The sequence below is a fragment of the Theropithecus gelada genome, chromosome 1 (genome assembly GCF_003255815.1).
Source record: "Theropithecus gelada isolate Dixy chromosome 1, Tgel_1.0, whole genome shotgun sequence".
Taxonomy (NCBI): domain Eukaryota; kingdom Metazoa; phylum Chordata; class Mammalia; order Primates; family Cercopithecidae; genus Theropithecus; species Theropithecus gelada.
The window spans coordinates 147762080-147785006 of NC_037668.1; the positions used below are offsets into that span (position 1 = coordinate 147762080).

Here is a 22927-nt window from a genome sequence, read left to right on the forward strand (position 1 = left end):
TTTTATGATCAATAAATCACATTTCCTGTCCCTGTGTGCTATCATTGGATCCAACCCCAAAATCATATGCAATAAGTTTAGTGTTATTCTCTTCAGATACAAGAAACAAAGATTCCCTCAGGCTACCTCTAGCAGGAAGTTTTATTGTAAGGATACACAAGGGATGGGATTAAAGGATAAAGGAACCTCAAATGTTGAGTTAACTTCCAAGGATTCCAGGAAAAATCTAAGCATCGCATAAAAAACAGAAACCTCACAAAAGCCCAGCTTTTTGGAAACCAACTGTAGTTCAGAGCCATGCAGGATCTGACACAGCCCTGGCATCCAGATTATCTCTTTGCTCCCTTGGCAGCAGAGACTTGCAAATGTCTTCTCCATTTAAGAGTGCCTGTGTTTCTGCTCCCACACCCACTAGTCTGTGTCTGTTGCGTCTGTGTGCCTCAAGTTCAACAGTCTGAGGGGTTTCTAATTGGTCTAATCAGTCATTATTTCTCAGGGCAGAGCTTTTATGCTGAACTAGTTCACACAATTTACACTTCAAACCATTCATCATCCAACTTACATGTTAGTCACCCTTAATTTGGGTACTCAACACTGGTCTCATCATTTGTGACCCAGGTGATGGGGTCAGAATATGGGTACTTCAGGGGAACCATTTATGGCACTGTTGGTCACCAAGGGCTGTGATTGTCACAGACATTCTCAGAGGTAAAAGACTCAAGTTTAAGTATTTGTTTGAAAATATATGTCTAAGAGATTTCAAATACATACACACAATAATTAATTCATGACTAGAGCTAGAAAAGTTTATAGTTTATTGAATCATAGCAAGTTTCATCTGTGTTTCATCTGTGTTTTCCTTTCAGAACTGTTAAGTTTTAAAATGCAGATGGCTTCAGTTTCTTCTTCTGACACTTAAGAGAGAGAAAACTAGAGCGATTAAGAGATTCAAGGTCATTCCTCAGCCGTGGAAGAATCCAGGACTCCAGTCAGTGGGGTCTTCTATTCACACTCACTTCACACCTTAATCTCAGTTTTATATTTCATCTTCTGTTTTCTGAAAACAAAGCAGTAAAATGAAAAAAAAAAAAAAAAAAAAAAAAGAACTTCAGAAACACAAGTTCTTAAATTCTCTAAGTCTTCCTCTCTTAGCTTTAGTTCAGTTAATGTCAGGAGGTCATGGCCCCGGACTTGACTCATTTTTAGCCCTGTTCTCTGCTCTCCATCTACACTACTGCAGATCTTCTTGAACAATCACGATCAAGTCTGGGTAACATAGCGAGATCCCAGTTTTACACAACATTAAAAAGTTAGCTGGGCATGGGGGCATGTACCTGTAATCCTAGCTACTCAAGAGGCTAAGGCAGGAGGATCACTTGAGCCCAGGAGTTCGAGGTTGCAGTGAGCTATGATCACGCCACTGCATTTCACCCCGGGCAACAGAGGGAGGCCCTGTCTCTGAAAAAAACAAAAACAAACAAACCAAAAACCATAAACAAAAAAGCCAGTCTTGATTATGTGTGTCCCTGGACACATGGCATATCTGGCAAATCTGCCTCCATTATGGAAAACCACAGCAAAACATCTTCATACCGGTAGGTGGGGTGGTTATAACATTCTGAATCAAACACAATTGAACCAAGAGAAGGACACTGAAGATGCCTTTATTCTTTTCTCTTTGCCAATTCACTACGCCAAAACTTAAAAGGGTTATAAGTTCACATGATGCCAAACTGAATGACAAAATTTAATAATTTTTCTTATTAAACTAAAATTTTAACTCCTAACAGGCACACATATAACTTATATGCTTAATTATTACTCTCCCCTCATAGAACTTGTTTTCCCCACACAGTTGCTAAGATCTTATTCCCTCTGGAAAAAAGGACCATGGCATTTAACCCCTTTCCCAATCCAGGTGCTAACTATACTTATTTTTCATTTTATTTATTTATTTGTTTTAGCTGAGTTGTTCATCTGCCAAATTCCTATGGAAAAGGAGAAAAAGCACATTGTTTTTCAAACCTAATAAGTAATTTAATTAAAACTCATCTCATCGGGCCTCAAAATTGAACCACTTTTTAGCAGAAAAACAGCCTGGACCAAAGCCCATTTTGCAAAGACGAACTGGAGGAAGTTGAGCAGCCTGTAATGTAGGAAAACTCACATTGATGCCAGACTGAATCGGGTACATTATCCAATTCATAAAATTCCAACCAATGATTTTAACCTTATCTTGCTAATTTTTCTCCACAACAATGTTTAAAGAGACTCTGCCTGGAAAAATAAATGGCGCTAAAAGGATGGCAAAGCACTCTTGACAGCACATGGCACATTCTGATTTAGACCAAACTGCTTTTGGGAAACTACTGAAAGTTACAAATAGTGACCATTTAAAAAGACAAATTAAAGACACTAAAAGGAGTAATGTTATCCTAGTCAGACAGTAGATTTTAACATGTGTGTGTGTTGAAGATCTAGTTCTGTGTATTTTTCAGTGGTTTAAATCTTAGAGCATTAATGATAACAGCTAGGTACAGGCAGTGTTTATCCTAAACTCAGACATGCTAAAAGAAAGAAAGATTAATCTGATAAAGGCATCACTATTTCTAATCGGACTGATGGGAAAATGTAGTATTGGGTGTAAAAGGCAATGTCGGGTGAATTATAGTGAAGTGATGAACTACCTTGAAGCTGAAGCAATCAAATAGATAGCTCTAAAAATTACTATGGCATCTTTATTCAACAGTTTGGTGCAAGTGTCCACATCTTGGCCTTTTTTTTTTTTTTTTTTTTTTTTTTACAAAGAGCAGAAGCACTTTGTTGTATTTGGTGAAATTAAATCTTAATAGGAGAGCCTCAGCTAAGGCTGCTGCCCTTCACTTACCAAAATTAAACACTAGACATTCATTTCCTATCAAATAAAAGGAGATGACGTTTTTATAATATTGTCAATTCACAAAATTGTTAAAAATCCAAAAGAAGAGTTAGCAAACATTAAAAAAATCCATTAACATATTTGTGTCTTTGCATTGCACATTCTTTTTAATGAGAAATAATGTACACCATTTGTTACTCATCTTTGTCTTTCTGTATAAATAATTTAGCAAGTAATTATTTCATCTTCAAGAAAAAAAGATAATTGCCTCTAAATTATTATGATTAAATAGAATAAAGTCAAGATGTTTTTGTAATTGGTAGAGTAGATCAAACAGTCCCTACTGGAGTGTTTTGTTTTAATACTTGGCTTTCATCTGGTTGCATTAAAACATCAAAAAACAGAAATAAAAAGAAGTATCCCACAAAAAGTACTCATAATCTCACCACCCAGAGATAACCACCATTAACATTTTTGCAACATACAAATGTATATATAGACATACTAAATATAAGTGTGTGCAAGTGTGTTTTTATACATATACACATGTATATATGTATGTATACACACATATATATATATTTAAGTGAAATAAGACTACACAGCATATTTTGAATCCAGCCTTCTTTTCCTAGAAATATATTGTAGGCATTTTTTTTAATTAATGGGTAAAGATTTATAACATTTTACTGTCTGCATAGTACTGCCTTATATGTGTTTTATTATTTAGCTAACTTACAAGTTATTTTCAAGTTATTTTCAAGCTTTCATCATCATAAACACAATTGATATATCTTTGAGTTAAAAGCTGAAGTTACACACAAATATGAGACATTTTATTTACATTACTTCATACTCTGGCTCTCAAATAGCAGATAAATGCTCCAATGGGTAATAATACTTTATAAACCTTGGAAACGGCGATTCCAGTTGGTCTTATATATACATTTTCTATTCGCTCAGAATATTTCATATTTCCCCTCATGTATTCCTTCAGAGTAGCTAAAAGGTAAGACACTGGTATCTGCATTTAACATATTAACTTCCAAGTTGAAGCACTCAGTGGGTAGAGAGGAAAGAATAACATAAAATTGAAGGAACGTTGCCTTGAATCTACCCTGTGCTCTTTCTAACAGCCTGGTGCTTTCTCCTTGCTTCTTGGTCTGAGAGGATAGCTGGGAGATTCTAACTTGCGTGATTTCTCATTTCTGCCCCTTTCCTTCAATTGCAGTGATCTTTGCTGTCTTCACCCTGTACATTCTTTAAATTTGGCCGAAAATGTCACAATACCTCCTATTAGACACACTTCAATTGTAACCACTGCTCTATTCTAAAATGCCTTAGAAATTGAATACAGTATCCACTGAGAGCTTATTTTTTGTTCTTGAGTTTTATATGGTTATCTTTGTTCTTACATATCGTAAACATTGATAATCAGAATTCTGTATTTATTTCTTTGGTATTGTAAGATACTTCATACTTCAAATAATGTACATTATTCAGTATAATATTTGAAATGATACTGTATCATCACAGCACTGAGAAGTATTTTGGCTTTGGGGCACCAACAGTATTTTTTCACTGTATTGTGTAAAACTATTTATTGTATTAGTTAAAGATAAAGGGTATTTAAGGGCCAGGCATGGTGGCTCACGCCTGTGATCTGGCACTTTGGGAGGCCAAGGAGGGCAGATCACTTGAGGCCAGGAGTTCGAGACCAGGCTGGCCAATGTGGTGAAACCTCATCTCTACTAAAAATACATAAATTAGTCAGGTGTGGTGGCACTGCCTGTAGTCCCAGACACTACGGAGGCTGAGGGAGGAGAATCACTTGAACCCGGGAGGGGGAGGTTGCAGTGAGACAAGATCATGCCACTGCACTCTAGCCGGGGCGACAGAGCAAGACTCTGTCTCAAAAAGAAAAAAAAAAAAAGAGTATTTTAGATTTTTAATGTTCTATTTCTTAGTGTATTTTTGGCTTACTTTGGAGAAGATATCTGAAAAGTAAAATTCATTATCTTTTAAATGTTGAAAACCATTACACTAGAATGAAAGAAATTTATGGAGTCTTATTACATATAAATATTATTATAGCATGGTTTTTAAAATGCTTGATAGTTAAGTCAACCCCATTTGATTTTTGAGTGTTATTTAATATACTTTTTGAAGTACTTCTTAGCAAAAAGTCATACCTTTATACAATCTGTCCAGCTTTTGAATATAATTTTCCATACTTCGAGAAGAGCTCAAATGATGGTAATACAGTCTGGAAATCCTAGGAGGAAAAAGTTCAAAGATTACCACAGAGATCATAATGATTTTATGTTATTATCATTATTGTTATTATTTAGATTAAATTGCTAGACAGATGTCTTTCGACTGCACTTCAAATTTCCCATTATACTCTCAAAACAAAATTAGCAGGTAAATTTTTGAAGTTTTATCAGTTGAAAATCAGGCATACTGAATTTCCTGGCACATAGTCTTTAACAGTATGGATGTCACCTGCAAGCAAGTCTGGGCAATGCAAACATCAGGCATATCCACCTGTCTTCAAGGAGTCACAATCTAAATTTTTTACCTTGGCTTCATAGGGGTTGGTACTTTGTTTTGTGCACAATAAATACTTGTTAACTGAATTGAGTGGAAATGGAAAGGTGATACACCCAAATCACTATCGTACACGGTAGACTATGTTCATTACCTCAGAAGTGATTCAAATGAATGGTAAGGGAGTTCAGAAGGAAGAGGAAAGAAATCATTTTTTGTTGTGTAACTGGAGAAGCAGCATTTGATTGAGCATAGAAATGGATGCTTTTCATGCATGTTAAAACAGGAAAAGTCATTAAAAAGGTAAGATACACTAAATCAACAATGAATGCTCTAAACGAATGGTCAGACTATATAAAGGTGTCTGTTTCTTCTTGGAAAGGAGGTCTATTGTTAACGAAGGTAATTTTGGCTGAGTTTTTTTTTTTTCTTAAGAAAATGTAAGAGAAAAAGACCTATGCCTTGAGTCCAGCTCTTTAGAGGACCCATATATAACAAACACATGCAAAAATAAATGTGCTAAAGAACATGTGGACATGAGAGTGTCTCTGTCACTAGAGATCTGGTTCTCCACTCTGGTACAACAAAGCCTCTAGCCCTAAATACCTGCTTTTACAACTAATGCTTTTTCAAGCCCCAGGGAAAAGCTCCACATCTGTTGCTCTGTGTTTGTCATGCCCAAGTGACATGAAGGATGGTGGGTTGTGACAGACACTGCTTTTGAGTGCAAAGAGAATTTGAGGATAAAAATGCTTAGATAAAAGGCAAATTAATTAATATGAATGAAATCCTTCTTGGATAGCATGAATGCAATACAATTTTACACAATAAAGTATCATTTTCCAGTGGTGCTGAGCATCTATATTCTTGCCTTCTCTTCATTACAAATTACAATTCTGGAGATAATCAGAAATCAGCACAGTATTTGCAACAATGCACATGATATCTTTACTTTTTTCAATAGTAAATTATTCATATCACTCTTAAATTTGAGCATATAGAGTTTAGACATCTGCATGAAGCATCAGCGATTTTTTATGCTGGCAACTTGATGAACACTGAAATCCAGAACTGCGAATAGCTTTTTTTTTTTTAATCTACATGTATAATAATATTTCATTTAATTTTCAAAACAGTAGACCTGCCTTACAATAAATGTTAAAAGAAGTTTTCAGTGAGAGGCAAATGATATAGGTTAGAAATTCAGCTCCACATGAAGAAATAAAGAGAAGGAATAAATGAAGAAAAAATAATACCTTTTATTTTTCTTATTATTAGTTGACCTAAAAGATAACAGCCTTTGTTCTAAATAATAATAACAACAATGTCATTCATGATTATTGCTTGTGGATAAGGAAAATGAATGACACAATGTTATAAGAAATGGGAGGAAGGAATTGGGAATAATCAGTTATAACGTAACTGCACTACCCGTGAAGCAGTATAGTGTTATTTGAAAGTGGGCTGGGATTACTCATAAATGTATACTCCAAACTCTAGAACAATCACTACAGAAAAATTTTGATATGCTAAGAGTGAAAGAAAATTAAATTGTATAAAATGTTTAACTAAAACTAGAGAAGACTAGGAGTGGAAGACAAAAGCAAAACAAATAAGAAAGGGAAGATCAAGTTACAAATATGGTAGGTATTGATCCAACTATATTAATAATCACTTTAAATGTGGATAGTTTAAATGCACCAGTAAAAGAACAAGATGGGATAAAAAAAGAAGAACCAACTATATGTTGTCTACATGAAACTCACTTTAAGTGTGAAAACACAGAGTAAAAGTAGAGATGCAGAAAGTTATACCATGCTAACATTAATCAAAATATAGCTGGAATAGTTATATTAATTTCAGACAAAATAGATTTCAGAATAAGGAAAATTACTAGGGATAAAGAGGGGCATTACATAGTAATAAAGTGCCTAGCAATAGAGTGTGAAAATCTATGAGGCAAAAATTGATAGAACTGCAAGGAGAGACAGACGAATTCATTATTGTAGTTGGAGACTTCAACACCCCTTTGTCCATAAATGGCAGATCCAGCAGGCAGAATATAATTGAAGGGTACTACCATACAACTGTATATAATTGACATCTATAGACAGCTTAATCCAACAACAGCAGAATACACATTCTTATAGAGTTCACACTGAACTTTCACCAAGATAGACCACATCCTGGGCCATAAAACACACCTTAACAAATTTAAAAGAATAGAAATCATACAACGTCTGCTCTCAGACCACAATGGAATTAAATTAGAAATCAGTAAGAGAAAGATTGCTGGAAAATCTCAAAATATTTAGCCATTAAACAATGCACTCTAAATAACACATGGGTCAAAGGAAAAGTCTCAAGAGAAATACAAAATATTTTTTACTAAATAAAAATGAAAATACAACCCATCAAATTTGTGAGATGCAGCAAAAGCAGTGCCTGGAGGAAAATGGATAGCACTAAATGCATATACTAGAAAAGAAGAAAAATCTAAAGTCAATAATCTAAGCTTCCACTTAGAAAGCTATATTAAAAAGAGCAAATTAATTACAAAGTAAGCAGAAGCGAAGAAATAATAAAATCAGAGCAGAAATCAATAAAATCAAAAACAGGAAAACAATAGAGAAACTCAACAAAATCAAAAGTCTGCTCTTGCAATCATCAACACAACTGATGAATTCCTAACCAGGTGAACTAAGACAGAAGAGAGAAGACACAAATTACTAATATCAGGACTGAAAAATGGGCCATCATTTCTAATCCCATGAGTGTTAAAATGATAAATATTATGGCCAGACACAGTGACTCATGCCTATAATACAGTACTCCAGGAGGCCAAGGCGGGAGGGTTGCTTTAGCTCAGGAGTTCGAGACCTGCCTAGGCCACATAGTGAGACTCTATCTCCCGAAAAGTTTAAAAATTGGCTAGGTATTGTGGTGTACACCTATAGTCCCAGCTACTCAGGAGGCTGAGGTGGGAGGATTGCTTGAGTCTGGGAGTTTGAGGTTGCAGTGAGCCATGGTTGTGCCACTGCACTCCAGGATAGGTGACAGAGTTCCTCATAATATTCCTTTGTATACATACATAGCAAGACCCCCTTCTCATAAAAAATAATAAAATAAGATTATATACCTATAGGAATAAATGTTATATATATATAGAAAATTACATATATAGAGAGGAATAAATGAATACATATAGAAAATTATACATAGAGAATTTTTATATGTAACCATTACATATATAATTTATATACATAATACATAAAATTTTATATAATATACAATATTTTATATATCAAAATTTAATGTTATATAAAATTTAAAATATATTATAGCATATAAAAGTTTATATATTATATATAAATTATATGCTTTAATTATATATAAATTTATGTATAATATAAAACTTTCTATATAATTTTCTCTCTATATAAATTTATACATATATATAATTTTATTTTACTATTTTTTTAAGAGAAAGTGTCTTGCTATGTTTCCCAGGCTGGCCTTGAACTCCTGGGTTCAAGGGATTCTCTCACCTCAGCCTCCCAAGTAGCTGGGACTACAGTTGTGTGCCACCATTCCCAGCTTTATTTTAAAAAACTGAATCAATAATAAATAAGCTTCCAAAAAGGACAAGATGGTTTCACTAGTGAATTATACCAAATAAGGAAGAAATGATATCTATTCTCTATAATTTGTTCTAGAAAATAGAAGCATAGGAAACACTTTCAACTCATTCTGTTTTGTAATCTGTAAAATGGGGATATCTACCTCACAGGATTGTTGTTTAATCACAGGATTGTGATTAAACAAGACAAACTATCTGGCTCTTCACACAAGTATTTTCCTCTCTTATTCCTTAAATAATAGAAGTCTATTCATATTATACCTACCATGTTCTTTCAAAAATTAAGTAAATTCCATCAGCACTTACAGGAGACTAATTTTGGGGCAATAATGTGGTGAAACAGGACTTTGATGATACCATCCCATCAGTAAAACTATTTTCAGTAAGAGTATTCAATAGATGCCTATTCATTTGTGTTAAATTATCCATGTGTAATATTGTGGGAATATAATATAATGTGAAATATATATACAAATGAGAGAAAAATAAATATAAGTAGAAGTTCTAATATTTTTTCCTTCATTTCTGTGGATCTTCTTGTGTACTTACTTTTGGACTCATCTGATCTAATGAAGCATCGCTTAATTCTGAGTTAGACCTTCTTTTGTGTATTTAAGTAACATTTTGGTGTCTGCAATGTGTCTGACACTGTGTTAGCTTCCAACCAATGGTAACCAAAACTTGGTCTTATCTAGTGTCAGATAATAGTGCAGATAAACAAGGACTGACCCCTTCAAGTACCTACCTTCCATGTCCTCCAAAACAAAATCTTTCAGAAACTCTTTATTGCTCTTATTTTTAAATCTAAAATCTCATATTCTTATATAGCTCTAATCAACCAATAACTGTGACCTCTGGTACAGGAAGAGGTGAAGATACCATCAGGAGAGCTTTGGTTTTGGGAGAAATCTGGTGCTGATTCACATTTGTTTAAAATTTGCCTCTGATACGATAAAACATGTCATCCAGTCATGGGAAACTATGAGCTCAAGAAAACCACCTGCACACTTACACAGTGTCACTTTTTAAATGGGGGTTGGGGAACTGCTTTTCTGAAAAATAACCTCATCAAGAAAAAACACTGGGGATGGTAATTTTAAATGCTGCCATAGCCCTTGCTTGCCAGAGCAGACAGCTTCTGCTATTAGGATGCCCAGCCAAACACAAATAATCCACTGCCAAAATGAGCTCCTTGGGACAATTTAGGAGTCTTTGGAAGTGAACGGCTCTCTGAGCTGGAATGCAGCCCAGGTCCATTTTCAAACCCAAGTCAAAATGACAAAGAGCACATTTCCTGGGCCACTCACCCCCTAAGTGTAAGATTACTTTAGGTTGGCAGCTGCACTGTTTATCTAGTTATTTAAGGCTTTTCACCAGATACTCGCAACTGAGTGCTTAAATACTTCAATGTTAGTAAGCAGGACAGCGCTGTTACACCATAGGAGACAAAACTTTTGAGATTAGAGAGATAAGATGAAAATCAAGGGCCATGCACATATTTTTCAGCTAGCTTATAATGTCTTATATATTCTGCTTTAAAATATGGCAAAGATTTTTCTACTAGAGTTAGAAAAAGGAGCATGGCAAGAACTTCTGGCTGCATATAAATACTGTTTTAATCAAAAATATTTCCTTATGTCCTGAACAAGACTTCAACTAAATCTGGCTAGCAGTGGAGACTTTCCAGATGCTTTAAATGAGAGTTTATAGGCAGGTTTAAAAGATCAACTGGCACTGGCATTATTCCTGCAAGATCAAATTTTGCTCTCCCATTGCATATAAAAAACTGTGATGACATGAAGATCTCTACAATTCTGATAAAAGAATATACAGGAAACTGTTACAGTTGTGGGACTTATTCCCCTCTTTCTGTTCACTGTTTTCAGGAAAATATCCTCAAGTATTCAATCTTTGTTACTTGTGTTGTTCTAAAGCCCAGAGATTTAGGATTTATTATGCATTCTTCAATCAAACCATTTGTACATGTTCCCAAAGAAGAAATTTTAGCTGATGAGTTGATGATCCATTATCAGGCTGAATCTAAACAGGAAACCAAGTTCATTTGCATATCGTGTGATGCCCAGAGTCTCACTGGAGATTGCAGGGGTCATGTGAAAACTTTCTATTACTTCTACTCAGAGGCAGTACTGCTTTGGGGTCAAGCTGCCTGGGTTTGAAATCCAGGTTTATCTTTAAGGACTTTGTGATCTTGGACAAGTTATTTAGCCTCTGCCATGCTTGTTTCCTAATTTCAAAACAGATAAAATAACATGAAAATATAAATACATGAGTTCATCCATGTAAAGCAATTAAAACAGTCTCCAACACATAGCAAGTACTTAACAAGTGTTAGCTATTCTCAAACTAAGAAACTCAAATATACTTTTAAAAAATTGTAGATGAATAATCCTAAATAGTTGCTAATCAAAAGTCATTTATATTTGACTTTAGTATACACATTCCTGCTTTTATTTCAACATGGGTATATCTAAATTGCAAAGTTATCTATTTGAGTTTCTACTGATTCTTTTGCTGTTTTTATATACTGTATCTTCCTTCTTAATAGTCCTATCTGTCGAACAGGTGCAGTGGCTCATGCCTGTAATCCCAGCACTTAGGGAGGTTCATGGGGGCAGATCACAAGGTCAAGAGAGCGACACCATCCTGGCCAACATGCTGAAACTCCATCTCTACTAAAAGAACAAAAATTAGCTGGAGGTGGTGGCATGCACCTGTAGTCTCAGTTACTCGGGAGGCTGAGGCAGGAGAATCACTTGAACCCAGGAGGCAGAGGCTGCAGTGAGCTGAGATCATGCCAGTGCACTCCAGCCTGGTGACACAGCGAGACTCCATCTCAAAAAAATAAAAAAAGTTCCTCCTGTCTTTCTCTTATTTCTCATATTTAGTCCTTTCCCCATCTTTATGGACTTGACAGACCCACATGACAGACATACAAACTGAAGGATAAATGATCGCGTTCCTTGTTTGACTAGTTCACTGTACTCAGTGGCATATGTATTAGGCCATAATAAAAGTGATACAAGATATAAAGATATATCAGAAGGAATAGATTTAATTATAGAAACAGATGTAGATATAGAAAGGCAGATGTACATGAAAATGTGGTTTCAACTATTTAATTACAACCCAAAACACAAAACATGTCATCGAAATAAACATACCTGAAATGGAACATCTAACTAGATACAATGTGTTAGAATGATACGTAGCCTGTTAGTGGTTTTATCATAGAGCTAGTGATACCAAGGTAAGCGATTCCGGCAACATTATTTTCATATACAAAGATGTGCCAATTTAAAAAGGAGAAAGGCTACATGAAACTGGCCCTAAAGGGAAAATTTGGCTTGCTTGTGGTTAATTTGTGGGAAAATATGCTGCGAAAAATGTTCAGAGACAGTATCAGAATGGTTTAAGGAGAACCAAATGAAATGGAGAATAACAATTGCAACTGGGACTGCAGCATTCCTAAGTTTTCTCCTACTACTACACTAAGTGTTTCTTACTAGGAGAAAAGCTGAATGCATCTAAATAATGAGGTACTGCAAGAAAATTCTCAAGAAGGGGAGTAACTGCTAAGAGCCAGGTTACATTTTGTTCACAGCTGTATTCCCAGGATTTAGCACAGTGCCTACTACAAAGTAGGGACTTGACAAATGTTATTTAGCTGAAAGAATGACTAAATAAATGAATAAACAGATGTGGCCCTGGGGAAACCGTGAACTTGTTAAAAGTTTGAGCCTTCTGGAGTAGCACATCCTTACTCTCTCACTCAACCCTGTCACTCTAGAAATCAAGTGAAGGAAATGGAAGTTGCATGCCCTGGACATCATCAGGATCCTCCCAAAGTCCACACATGGAAATCTTTCCTTTTCCAGCTAGTAGATGCTGTGCCAGGTCTCTCTGTACGTTCGATTACCTGGGTTTCAAAGTATTTGTAGGAATGACAGAAATCAAGAAAGAGAGAAGGAATAGAGAAAAGTGAATGACAGATTTATCTATGGGGGACAGGGAAGCTCTATCAGTTTTGTTTTGTTCCCAGTACAGTCACAGGGCCTGAAACACATCATACGAGATCTTGTTTAAATAGAAATGCAGGACTTCTCAGAGTGACCCTATTTTGGGAGGAAGATAATGCCTAGATTTATCCGTAATATGATGGTGTGTTCAATGATGACTTCTTTATAAGAACACTGGAGATCCTCACGATTCACAGGTTCCTTATTTGAAATTTGCCAACTTACTAAAATTTATTTGTAACCTCGAAATTAATATTCACAGTGTTTTTGTGGATAAACTGTAATCTAACTTAAAAGGCAGACAAGATTGAGAACCTAACTTCGGAGTATGCGCCTGTAACAATTGCTGAGCCTTGGCCAATCCCAGTAGTCATAATACTTCAGCCACTCATACACCGCTGAGTGTTCAAGCTGTGTTCAAATAAGGCAAACGCTGAGCTCTAACCGATCCAGCTGTTTCTGTACCTCACTTCTGATTTCCGTATGTCACTTTACTTTTTGTGCCTATAAATTTGTTCTGACCATGAGGCACCCCTGGAGTCTTTCTGAATCTGCTGTGATTCTGGGGGCTGTCCAATTCACAAATCCTTCATTGCTCAATTAAACTCCTTTAAATTTAATTTGGCCTAAGTTTTTCTTTTAACAACCCTAAGTGTACTGCTGAAATTCTGCCTAGTGTTCCTTAAGTGTAATGTGGAAAACATACATGATCGATAAGCTTCATTCAAGCATGAGTTATAGTGCTATTGGCCACAAGTTCAATGCTAATGAGTCAAAATATATGTCAGTTAGGGTGTTTTTAAATGGAAGCACACATAAAACACTATTATGCACTGATTGGTTGGCAAAAATGTTGACCAAAGCCTAGCAGAAACGTAATCCTATTTTCCCTGTAGGAACAATGGTTCATTATTCACCAATTCAGTGTTTGAGGTGACTTTATGGAACATAACTACTGCAAATAACAAGAATTGACTGCTATAAGACAGTCAAGCTCTTTCATGACACACTCACTATGGCATAAACTTGTATATTCTACCAGAATATCACAGATACGACGACTCCTGAGATACGAATAACATTGAACAAGCCACTAAATGAATGAGAACATGAATACATGAACTAATGAGTTGAAAATATTGTCTACTATTATTTAAGGGGTGAATTGTAAATAATCCTTTATGAACACTAACACTAACCATATATAGATTATAACCTGACATTTAGTTTAATAAGAAATAATTTTCATCTAAGTATAATTTCACTGACATAAAAAATAAGGTAGTGAATAAGCGAAGCATTATAAATAGTATTCTCATGATCCTCTGCTAAACCTAGATGTTCATATTACCATCAGGAATAATCATGTTTTCTAAACTAATTTCTTTCTGCTCTTTTGAAGGATTGGTTTATAAACATTCATTTATTCATTCACTCTTTTAAAACATATTAATCAAGTGCCGACTTAAGCCAAGCAGTATTCTAGGGAGTAAGAATACAGCAATGAACCAGTCATGCAAAAATTCCTGTCTTCATAGAACTTAAATCTCCAGTGAGGAGAGACAGACAAGAAACAAGTGAGTTATATGATAATAAGTGCTATGAACATAAGACAGACTAGTGGAGAAGGACTGAGGGAATTGGGAAAGGGATTGGAATTTCAAATCAGGTGGTCAGGAAAGGCTACCCTGAGGTGTCATTTGGGGACAAACCCGAAGGAGGTGAGAGTGTAATCATGCAACCTCAGATCATAGTTACAGCCACCAATTTGTCACTGTAACACTAGGGTCACTTCAAGTTACCAAAATCTGATAAGCTTTGTCAAAAAGATTGATTTATTTGCTCTAAGATTTTTTTGGGGGGGGGGGAAGTTTTCCAGCATCTGAAACCTGTTAATGCATTTGGGATTTGCAATGCAGAATGTAGAGCCACAGCATCAAGCTATGAAATAGTAGGCCTTTTCTCTGTAGGTGGCAAGAGAAGGGCACCATAGCCTTGCATATGGAAAGACTCCTGTTAATTTCACTTCTTTCAAGAGACACTGTCAAATCCTGATGCTGTCATCACGCAACATGCATTGATTTCACCACAGTCCCCAAGGAAGAAGTATTTAATAGTCCAGCCAGTGAATGGTACCTAGCCCATAATTTCTAGTTTCCATTCGTGTATTTATATTCTTTAGGCAGCAATGCCCAAGAGAGACATTGCATAAATAAAGAGAACTATTAATAATGGTTACCTATTTCTTTCATTGATATCACAAACGGTATCTAAGGTTAAAAAGTAATTAGAAAAAATTCATATAGAAATAACACTTGATGCATTGTCTGGGCAGGTGGCAGCTGGCAATTTTTTTAAAGATGGCAATAACTAGCTTTTGTTAATGTCGGTCTTCTTTTTGTAACTCTGGGCTCTGGTGAGGAAAAGTGATCCTTCTCCAAAAGGAGAGCTAACAGGGTACATTTTTCATTCATTTTTCTTGAAATTGTTCATGTTTAAGTTTTTGTAATGGGATTTATTATTATTTCTTGGTTAGCTGGAGGGGAGGCCGTTGCATAACATGTCTTGTTCATTTTCTAATTACCTCCTGAAAAGGCAAATACTCCTGAAACAATAAGCTGGTTAATTTAAAAGGCATAGCTAATGAAAATGAAGGGCAACTTTAGACTTATTTTAAAATCTTTAAATGTGCAAATCATACCCTTCGAATCAACTAGTCATCAAATCTCAAAATAAAAAGCAATATTGTCTTGTCTTCATAAAAGGCAGTTTATCTCCTTCTGTATACCATTTTCATCAAACAGTGTTTTCTACTTGTTGGTTTACTCTTTTACTGTGAGAATGTGTTTGATAATGTGTGGTATAAAAATCAAGAAATTAGTCTCACAGCAGGGAGTCTGCTAACAACACCATTTTAATTTTATCCTGCAAGCAGTCACAGAAAACATATTAATTGCAGTTTAATTTATGCAACAAATATTTCATTTTAATTATGCTTAATTTTTGTCAAGGTATAAAAATGTCAATAGTTCTGACATAGTTTTTTCTTATAAGATTTTTTAAATGAAAGAATTAAAATCAAGTGCTGTTTCTAAAAGAAACTATGAAAGATTTCTAATTACTGCTTATGTTTTTGAAAAATTGCTAATCTAGTAGCCCCAAAATAACATCTGGGAACATGTGAACTTGAAGCTTTCTTACTCAACATTTATAATTCTTAATAGTATACATGCATCATTAATATAATGGAATTCTCATAGGAAAGATTTTTTTTGTAATTATAGGATATATCAATAACTGTCATTGAATGGTGCATTTTCTCTATAGAAGTGTTTTTGTTAATTCCTCTCAGGAAAATTGAGAGAAGAATAAGTGAAACTGATTGCTACTGACACACCACACTGAAGAATATTCACCATTAACAGAAGTAAAAAGAAAAATGTCAAACCACCAAAGCTGAACAGCATTAATTATATTCAGCAAATATTTATTAAGTTCTTAGTAGGTGCAAATCCTTCCCAAACATTAAGTCTCAAGTAAAAACGCTTCTTCCTCCAGGAAATCCTTCTCTCTTCAGATGTAAATTAAATTTCCCTACCCTGAATGCCTATGGTGCATAATCATACCTTTCTCACAGTCCTTTTATATTTTTTTGTTTGGCATCACAGTAATTTCCCCTGCAAGTTTCATCTCATCCACTAGACAGTAAGGTTCCTGGGGGTAGAATTCAGGCTTTTGTGTTTATATCCTACATCTACCACATTCAAATATACATAAAAACGAACACTATATGTATGAATAAAATATTCTGGAGGGGCGACTGGCTTTGTCAGGTGAGCATGTGGAGGTGTTCCTGTGGCTGGACGTGATTGGCGATTCGCAGCATCCTCGTATCTGCTAACAGCTCAAAATGCAGGTCTTCGTGAAGACCCTGACTGACAAGACCATCACCCTTGATGTGGAGCCCAGTGACACCATCGAAAATGTGAAGGCCAATATCCAGGATAAGGAAGGCATCTGCCCCGACCCGCAGAGGTTCATCTTTGCAGGCATGCAGCTGGAAGATGGCCGCACTCTTTCTGACTACAACATCCAGAAAGAATCGACCCTGCACCTGGTCCAGCGTCTGAGAGGTGGCTGTTAATTCTTCAGTCTTGCATTTGCAGTGGCCAGTGATGGCATTACACTGCACCAGAGGCATCTGCCCCCACTTAAGTTTAGAAATTACAAGTTTCAGTAATAGTTGAACCTGTTCAAAATGTTAATAAAAGTTTTGTTGCATGGTAGCATAAAAAAAATTCTGGATGTTATACTTTTGGAAAAACATTATTTCAAAAGTCCTTCTGTAAAAGTTGTATATACCTGTACTTTGAAATTATTCATTAGAAGACTTCTAGTTTTAGGATGGTGGTGAATTTCTTGCCCTGTCTCATCCTCTCAGAAATGCATCCCACCTCTCCGCATTCAAGAAAACGTGGACAATTGTAAACATCTAGTAAGCTACATATTCATTGAAACCAGAAGACAACAGTGACCCCAAATTATAACTTATATTGGAAAACAGACAGGGAGTGGTACCAGACTTACAAGGAATGAAGAACAGTGACCTGTTCAGAGGGGGACACCAGTGACATCCCATCCTATTTTTCCTACTCAAAGCCAGAAACCTCAGGCACTGGAATCTTCAGATATCTCAGAAGGCATAGATGATGCACAGGGCTTGGTTAAAAGCCAACATAAAAAACACTTACTCTCCAAGCTCCCTCCAGGTTCTAACACTCCAGGAAAATCTTCCTCCCCTTCTCCCCTCAGGTTCAGGAGGTTTATGATCTGGGGGGTTTGGGTGAATGGGTGAGCAGCAGGCACCAGGCACAAGGTATGACACTATACTGAAAATTAAGTGAAAGTATTCATACTGAATGGTGAGAACATCATCCTACTCACCACCTCAATTACCAATTCCCAGAATAGTTGCCCACCTGGCAAGAGATTAGAGAATTTTTTGTTGGAAAAACTGAATGGCCATAGGTAGTGACCCATCCACAGAAAGTCACTTCTACAGTGAAAACCACCAGTCAACCTGGCTCAGTCAGGACAAGGAATTCAACTAACATTTCTGTGCCTTATTTTAAAGTATGAATAAAACAGCAAAAGATCAACAGATGTCTGAGGAAAGCATCTAACATAAAAGAGAGAGAGAGAGATAAGTAAACAAACAAAAAACCAATTTAGATGAAGTTGAGATGATGCAAAAAGCAGAATAAAGCATCACTAAAATCTAAAATAAACTTTCTGAGAGACATCAGAAAGGATATTGCATCCATTAAACAAGTACAAGCTGCTATTTTAAAAAGAGAAAAGCTTTAGTGAAGTAAAAATATGAGAGAAGAAAACATAAGTTGACAGAAAAACTGGAATTTAATCCCAAAGAACTCTTCTAGAAAGTAAAACAAAAAGACAATAAAATGGAAATAGGAGATATAAAATTCAAAAAGAAGTTGAAGAGCAATTAGAGAATTTGATTTCTGACTATAGGAGCTCCAGTAAAAAGGATCTGAGAAAACAAAGAAAAAAGAATTAGTAAAGAAATAATGCAAAGAAAATTTTTCATAAAGCAGAATGACAGATAACAATGGCTTAAAACTTTTTTTTTTTTTTTTCATTTATAAAAGTTTATTGGATTAATATGCCAATGGACTCACTGGTATCCCGCCATTTATTGATACGAATACATCAAGCGGTAGGCTGACATTTAATATTTATTAATAACTTCTGTATTTCTTTGCCTATTTCTTTTTTTTTTTTTTTTTTATAAATTTTTTTTTTTTTTTTTTTAATTTATTTATTATTATTATAACAATTTATCAATTACGTGTAGGATGAAATTTTCAGACAGAAAGATTATATTGAAAGATTTTTACAGGGTGTGGAGAAACTTCAACAAGAGATGTGAAGAAAATTAAGCAAAGGGAGAAAAAGTTAAGTAATAACTCCACGGAATATAAAAAGTTACACAGAAGAAACATCATCATGGAACACTTATTGGTTTAATAAGAAACAATCTTTACATAGTAAAAAAAAGTAAGAGCTGAATATTTGCTTACTCAAGACATATATTCTAAGAAAACACGGAGATGATAGCATAAGAGAGCTAAATCCTCATCTACCATAGTTGAAGGTCAATGCCTAACATAGAAATTGATAAATCAAGAGATAGCCTATTATTTGGAAGGTCAAAGAGCTGAAAGTGGTGGCCTCTGAAAAGGAGGACTGACATGTAGGGAAAGAGTGAGTTAGCAGTCTGCCACTTTTCATTACAAATCTTTGAACATATTTCTGTTCATGCATGTTTTTAACTTTTATATCAATAAAGTAAAAAATAAGTGCACCAAATATTTACTGTTCTTAGAATTATATTTCCTTTCTACTTGGACACTTATTTATCAACTGTATTCCTCTTGGTAATTTATATCCTTTTTTTTTTTGAGACAGGGTCTCACTCTGTTGCACAGGCTGGAGAGCAGTAGTATGATCGATCAAGGCTTACTGCAGCCTCAACTTCCCATGCTCAAACAATTCTCCCACTTCAGCCTCCACATAGCTAGGACTATAGGTGTGTGCCACCATGCCCAACCAATTTTTTAATTTTTTGTAGTGATGGGGTCTCACTGTGTTGCCCAAGCTGGTCTTGAATTGCTGGGTTCAAGCGATCTGCTTGCCTCTGCCTCCCAATGTGCTGGAATTACTGGCATGAACCACCACATTTGGCCTGATGTCCTATTTTTAAAGTCATTTATACAAAATATGTGGTTACATTTATCTTACATACCTAGATGTGTGGTTTCTCTTATGTTATTAATTATTACTCACATCTGAACATTTTTACATTTCCCATAAGCAAGTCTAGATATTAAAAGATGTTAGAATGCAGATAAGATAGCCAACAGAAATTAGTATACTTTAGAATACTAACCCCCTCTACAAGCTTTGGGAAAATTATGTACACATTTACTAATCTATGCACAATATTTAATGTCTATATTTCAACCAAAATTATTCTAAAAGCTCTATTTTCTGAACCAGTGTCCTTTCCCCCAACTAAATCAAATTAAGAAAGCAACGTGAATTTCCTCACAAACTATTTCATACTTGGATGCCCTTGAACTTTACTGAATCTGAAATAAAAGACATGTGTATGTAAGCTTTGTTTTTCAAACCTAAGGAATGTCTATTTGCTATTACTATTCAAAGCACACATAAATATAGCTAATTTATTTAGACTTTATAAATGAAAGTCAACTGCAAGAATATTGATTTAATACATACAAAAAATTAGTCTTAATATTTAATACATTATTTCATTATCATCTTTGAACAATATCAAAATTAAAGATTGAGAGGATAGAATAGAACAATTTAAATGATTGTTGCCTCCTTAAAACTCTGTGATAGACATAGTCACACAATTCAGTAGAAAAATAATTTCTTGAATAAAGTAAAATTCAACTGTGTATGTATTGTCTTGACTTATACTACTTTTGTTCTGCAAATAAGAATTTATCAGAAATAAAATAATGAGCAAGTATATTTTTGCTGACCAATGTATAATAACTGCTAATTAGTTGATATTGCTTTTTAAATTGCACTTGTAAAACTAAATAATTAATGTTATATTCTTAGTAAATGAATTACATGTAAGTTGTTACACTTCAGAAACTTTGACCTGTTAAGTAAATTAACCACTCTTATAATGTTGCTTACACTATTACCTTATTTAATAAAACCCTTTTTATAAAAACATAAAAGTAATTCAATAAAAGAATAAATAAATCAGGTACAAAGTAGCAAGTATATATAACATGAAGTTCTGATGTGGACAGGCAAAAATAGTTCACTAGAGCATTAACATGTTCTTCTATCCATTAGCAGCTTGAAGATAAACATGACTTACTAGTAGGAAACGTCTTTCAATTAACTTTGATAGGTTAAAAGGGCTTGAAAGGAATCAAAATCCCCCACAGGTAATTCATAGCATCTTTATTAACAAAAAAGAGGTAGAATGTTCTTGACTTTATCTAATTTTACTAAGTAAAATTTTGACAAATATATATTCACTTAAGAAAGGAAAAGACATGTAAGAGTTGTTTCATATTGAAATCGCATTGAAATTCTACTTTATCATGAACATATTAATATGCTAGACTGAAATAATTACGAGTTGTAGATTTCTTTTATGAAAACATTCTTTAGCAATGTAGGTTATAATATTAATCCATAATGCTTTACGTATCTCTTATGTTGACATATTTTTACCCAATATAAATTACAATATAGGTGTTAACTACCATTAGTAATACATCTAGAATCCCATTAGTTTCCAAGAGCTTGGATATTAATGGTGAAGTATTTCAATTAGTTTTGTCTGCTCTCCAACTATATGGGTAGGGCCTATCCAAATTTTCAAAACTGTTAATCTGTTAATGTGATTTAGTATATATTACCTCACAATGTTCCATTAAGTTCTTTTCTATCATACAGGCTAGTTAATTGGCCTAGCAGAAGAATTTCCTCTTCCAAGAAATCTTATATTAATGTTTAGACCCCTAAGAACACTCTTCCATTTTTAATAAGTACATGGCAGAACTGGCAGAGGAGAGTGGGGGAAAATTGTAAACAACCATTACTAATGTCTATGTGCTTATGGGTAGAACTCAAAAAGTGATCAAACAATTATCTCCATCAGAGGATCTGGTTAATTATACCAGCAGGTCTTTTGATGCTTTACAATGGAAGATAATTCTTAGTCTAAGTAAACTGCTCTGGAACTTCTCCTTACTTTCTTTTGACCCCACCATAAGCATTAAAATTGAATTTCTTTTAGGGAACTTTTTTTTAAGAGAAATTTTAATATCTTCAAGAAAGTTCAGGATAATGAATGAAAAACATAAAATTGCTGAGCTGCAGAAACCAAGCAGTAGGCTGGGTTTTATACAGGTCAACCAACCCATTCTCACAGAGACTCACTGCATGCAGGGTCTCTGTGCCACGCAGAAAGAGCTGTAAAGGCAGTACCAGTGAGAACTATAATTTTCCATCTCTTCCATCAATTATTAGTGTTGGAGAAGTAGGAAATGGGGCAAGTGAGTTGGGCTGCCTTCCACCTGGAGCCTAGAAAGAGGCTTCGATCCAAAAAGACAGAAGGGCTAAAACCACAGGCCTTCTATGTTGGCAAATAGTGAATGCATCTAGTGCTCTTAAAATAGGAGAGGGATAAGAGGGAAAAAATTGGCCGGGCGCGGTGGCTCAAGCCTGTAATCCCAGCACTTTGGGAGGCCGAGACGGGTGGATCACGAGGTCGGGAGATCGAGACCATCCTGGCTAACACGGTGAAACCCCGTCTCTACTAAAAAATACAAAAAACTAGCCGGGCGAGGTGGCGGGCGCCTGTAGTCCCAGTTACTCGGGAGGCTGAGGCAGGAGAATGGCGGGAACCCGGGAGGCGGAGCTTGCAGTGAGCTGAGATCCGGCCACTGCACTCCAGCCTGGGCGACAGAGCGAGACTCCGTCTCAAAAAAAAAAAAAAAAAAAAAAAAAAAAAGAGGGAAAAAATTACATAGGCCTATGGAAGAAAAATAGGCCCACATGTTAAAAGACATGGATAAAAATCAGGCACTGAAAGTCATCCTCTGCAGGAACCTAAAGAAAAGTTAAGTGTTAGAGAATATTTGCCAGCTTCAACCAACTTATGAAAACAGAGTCAAAGACTAAAGAATAAAAGAGGCTAAAGTAAGAGGACCACATACCCATAGAAACAATCAGGTC

The 22927-nt window shown here is 35.2% G+C and overlaps 1 protein-coding gene across 1 annotated transcript in view; it reads right to left on the bottom strand.

Moving 5' to 3' along the window:
* Positions 1 to 792: 792 nt before the first annotated feature.
* Positions 793 to 22927, bottom strand: part of SPATA17 (spermatogenesis associated 17) — a 233015-nt gene continuing 210880 nt past the window's right edge. Inside the window, exons 10-11 of the mRNA XM_025397478.1 lie at positions 5071 to 5153; positions 793 to 1057 (exon numbers count right to left, since the gene is read on the bottom strand). Of these exons, the coding sequence (XP_025253263.1) occupies positions 5073 to 5153 (81 nt within the window). The 3' untranslated portion in view covers positions 793 to 1057; positions 5071 to 5072. The remainder of the gene's footprint in view (positions 1058 to 5070; positions 5154 to 22927) is intronic.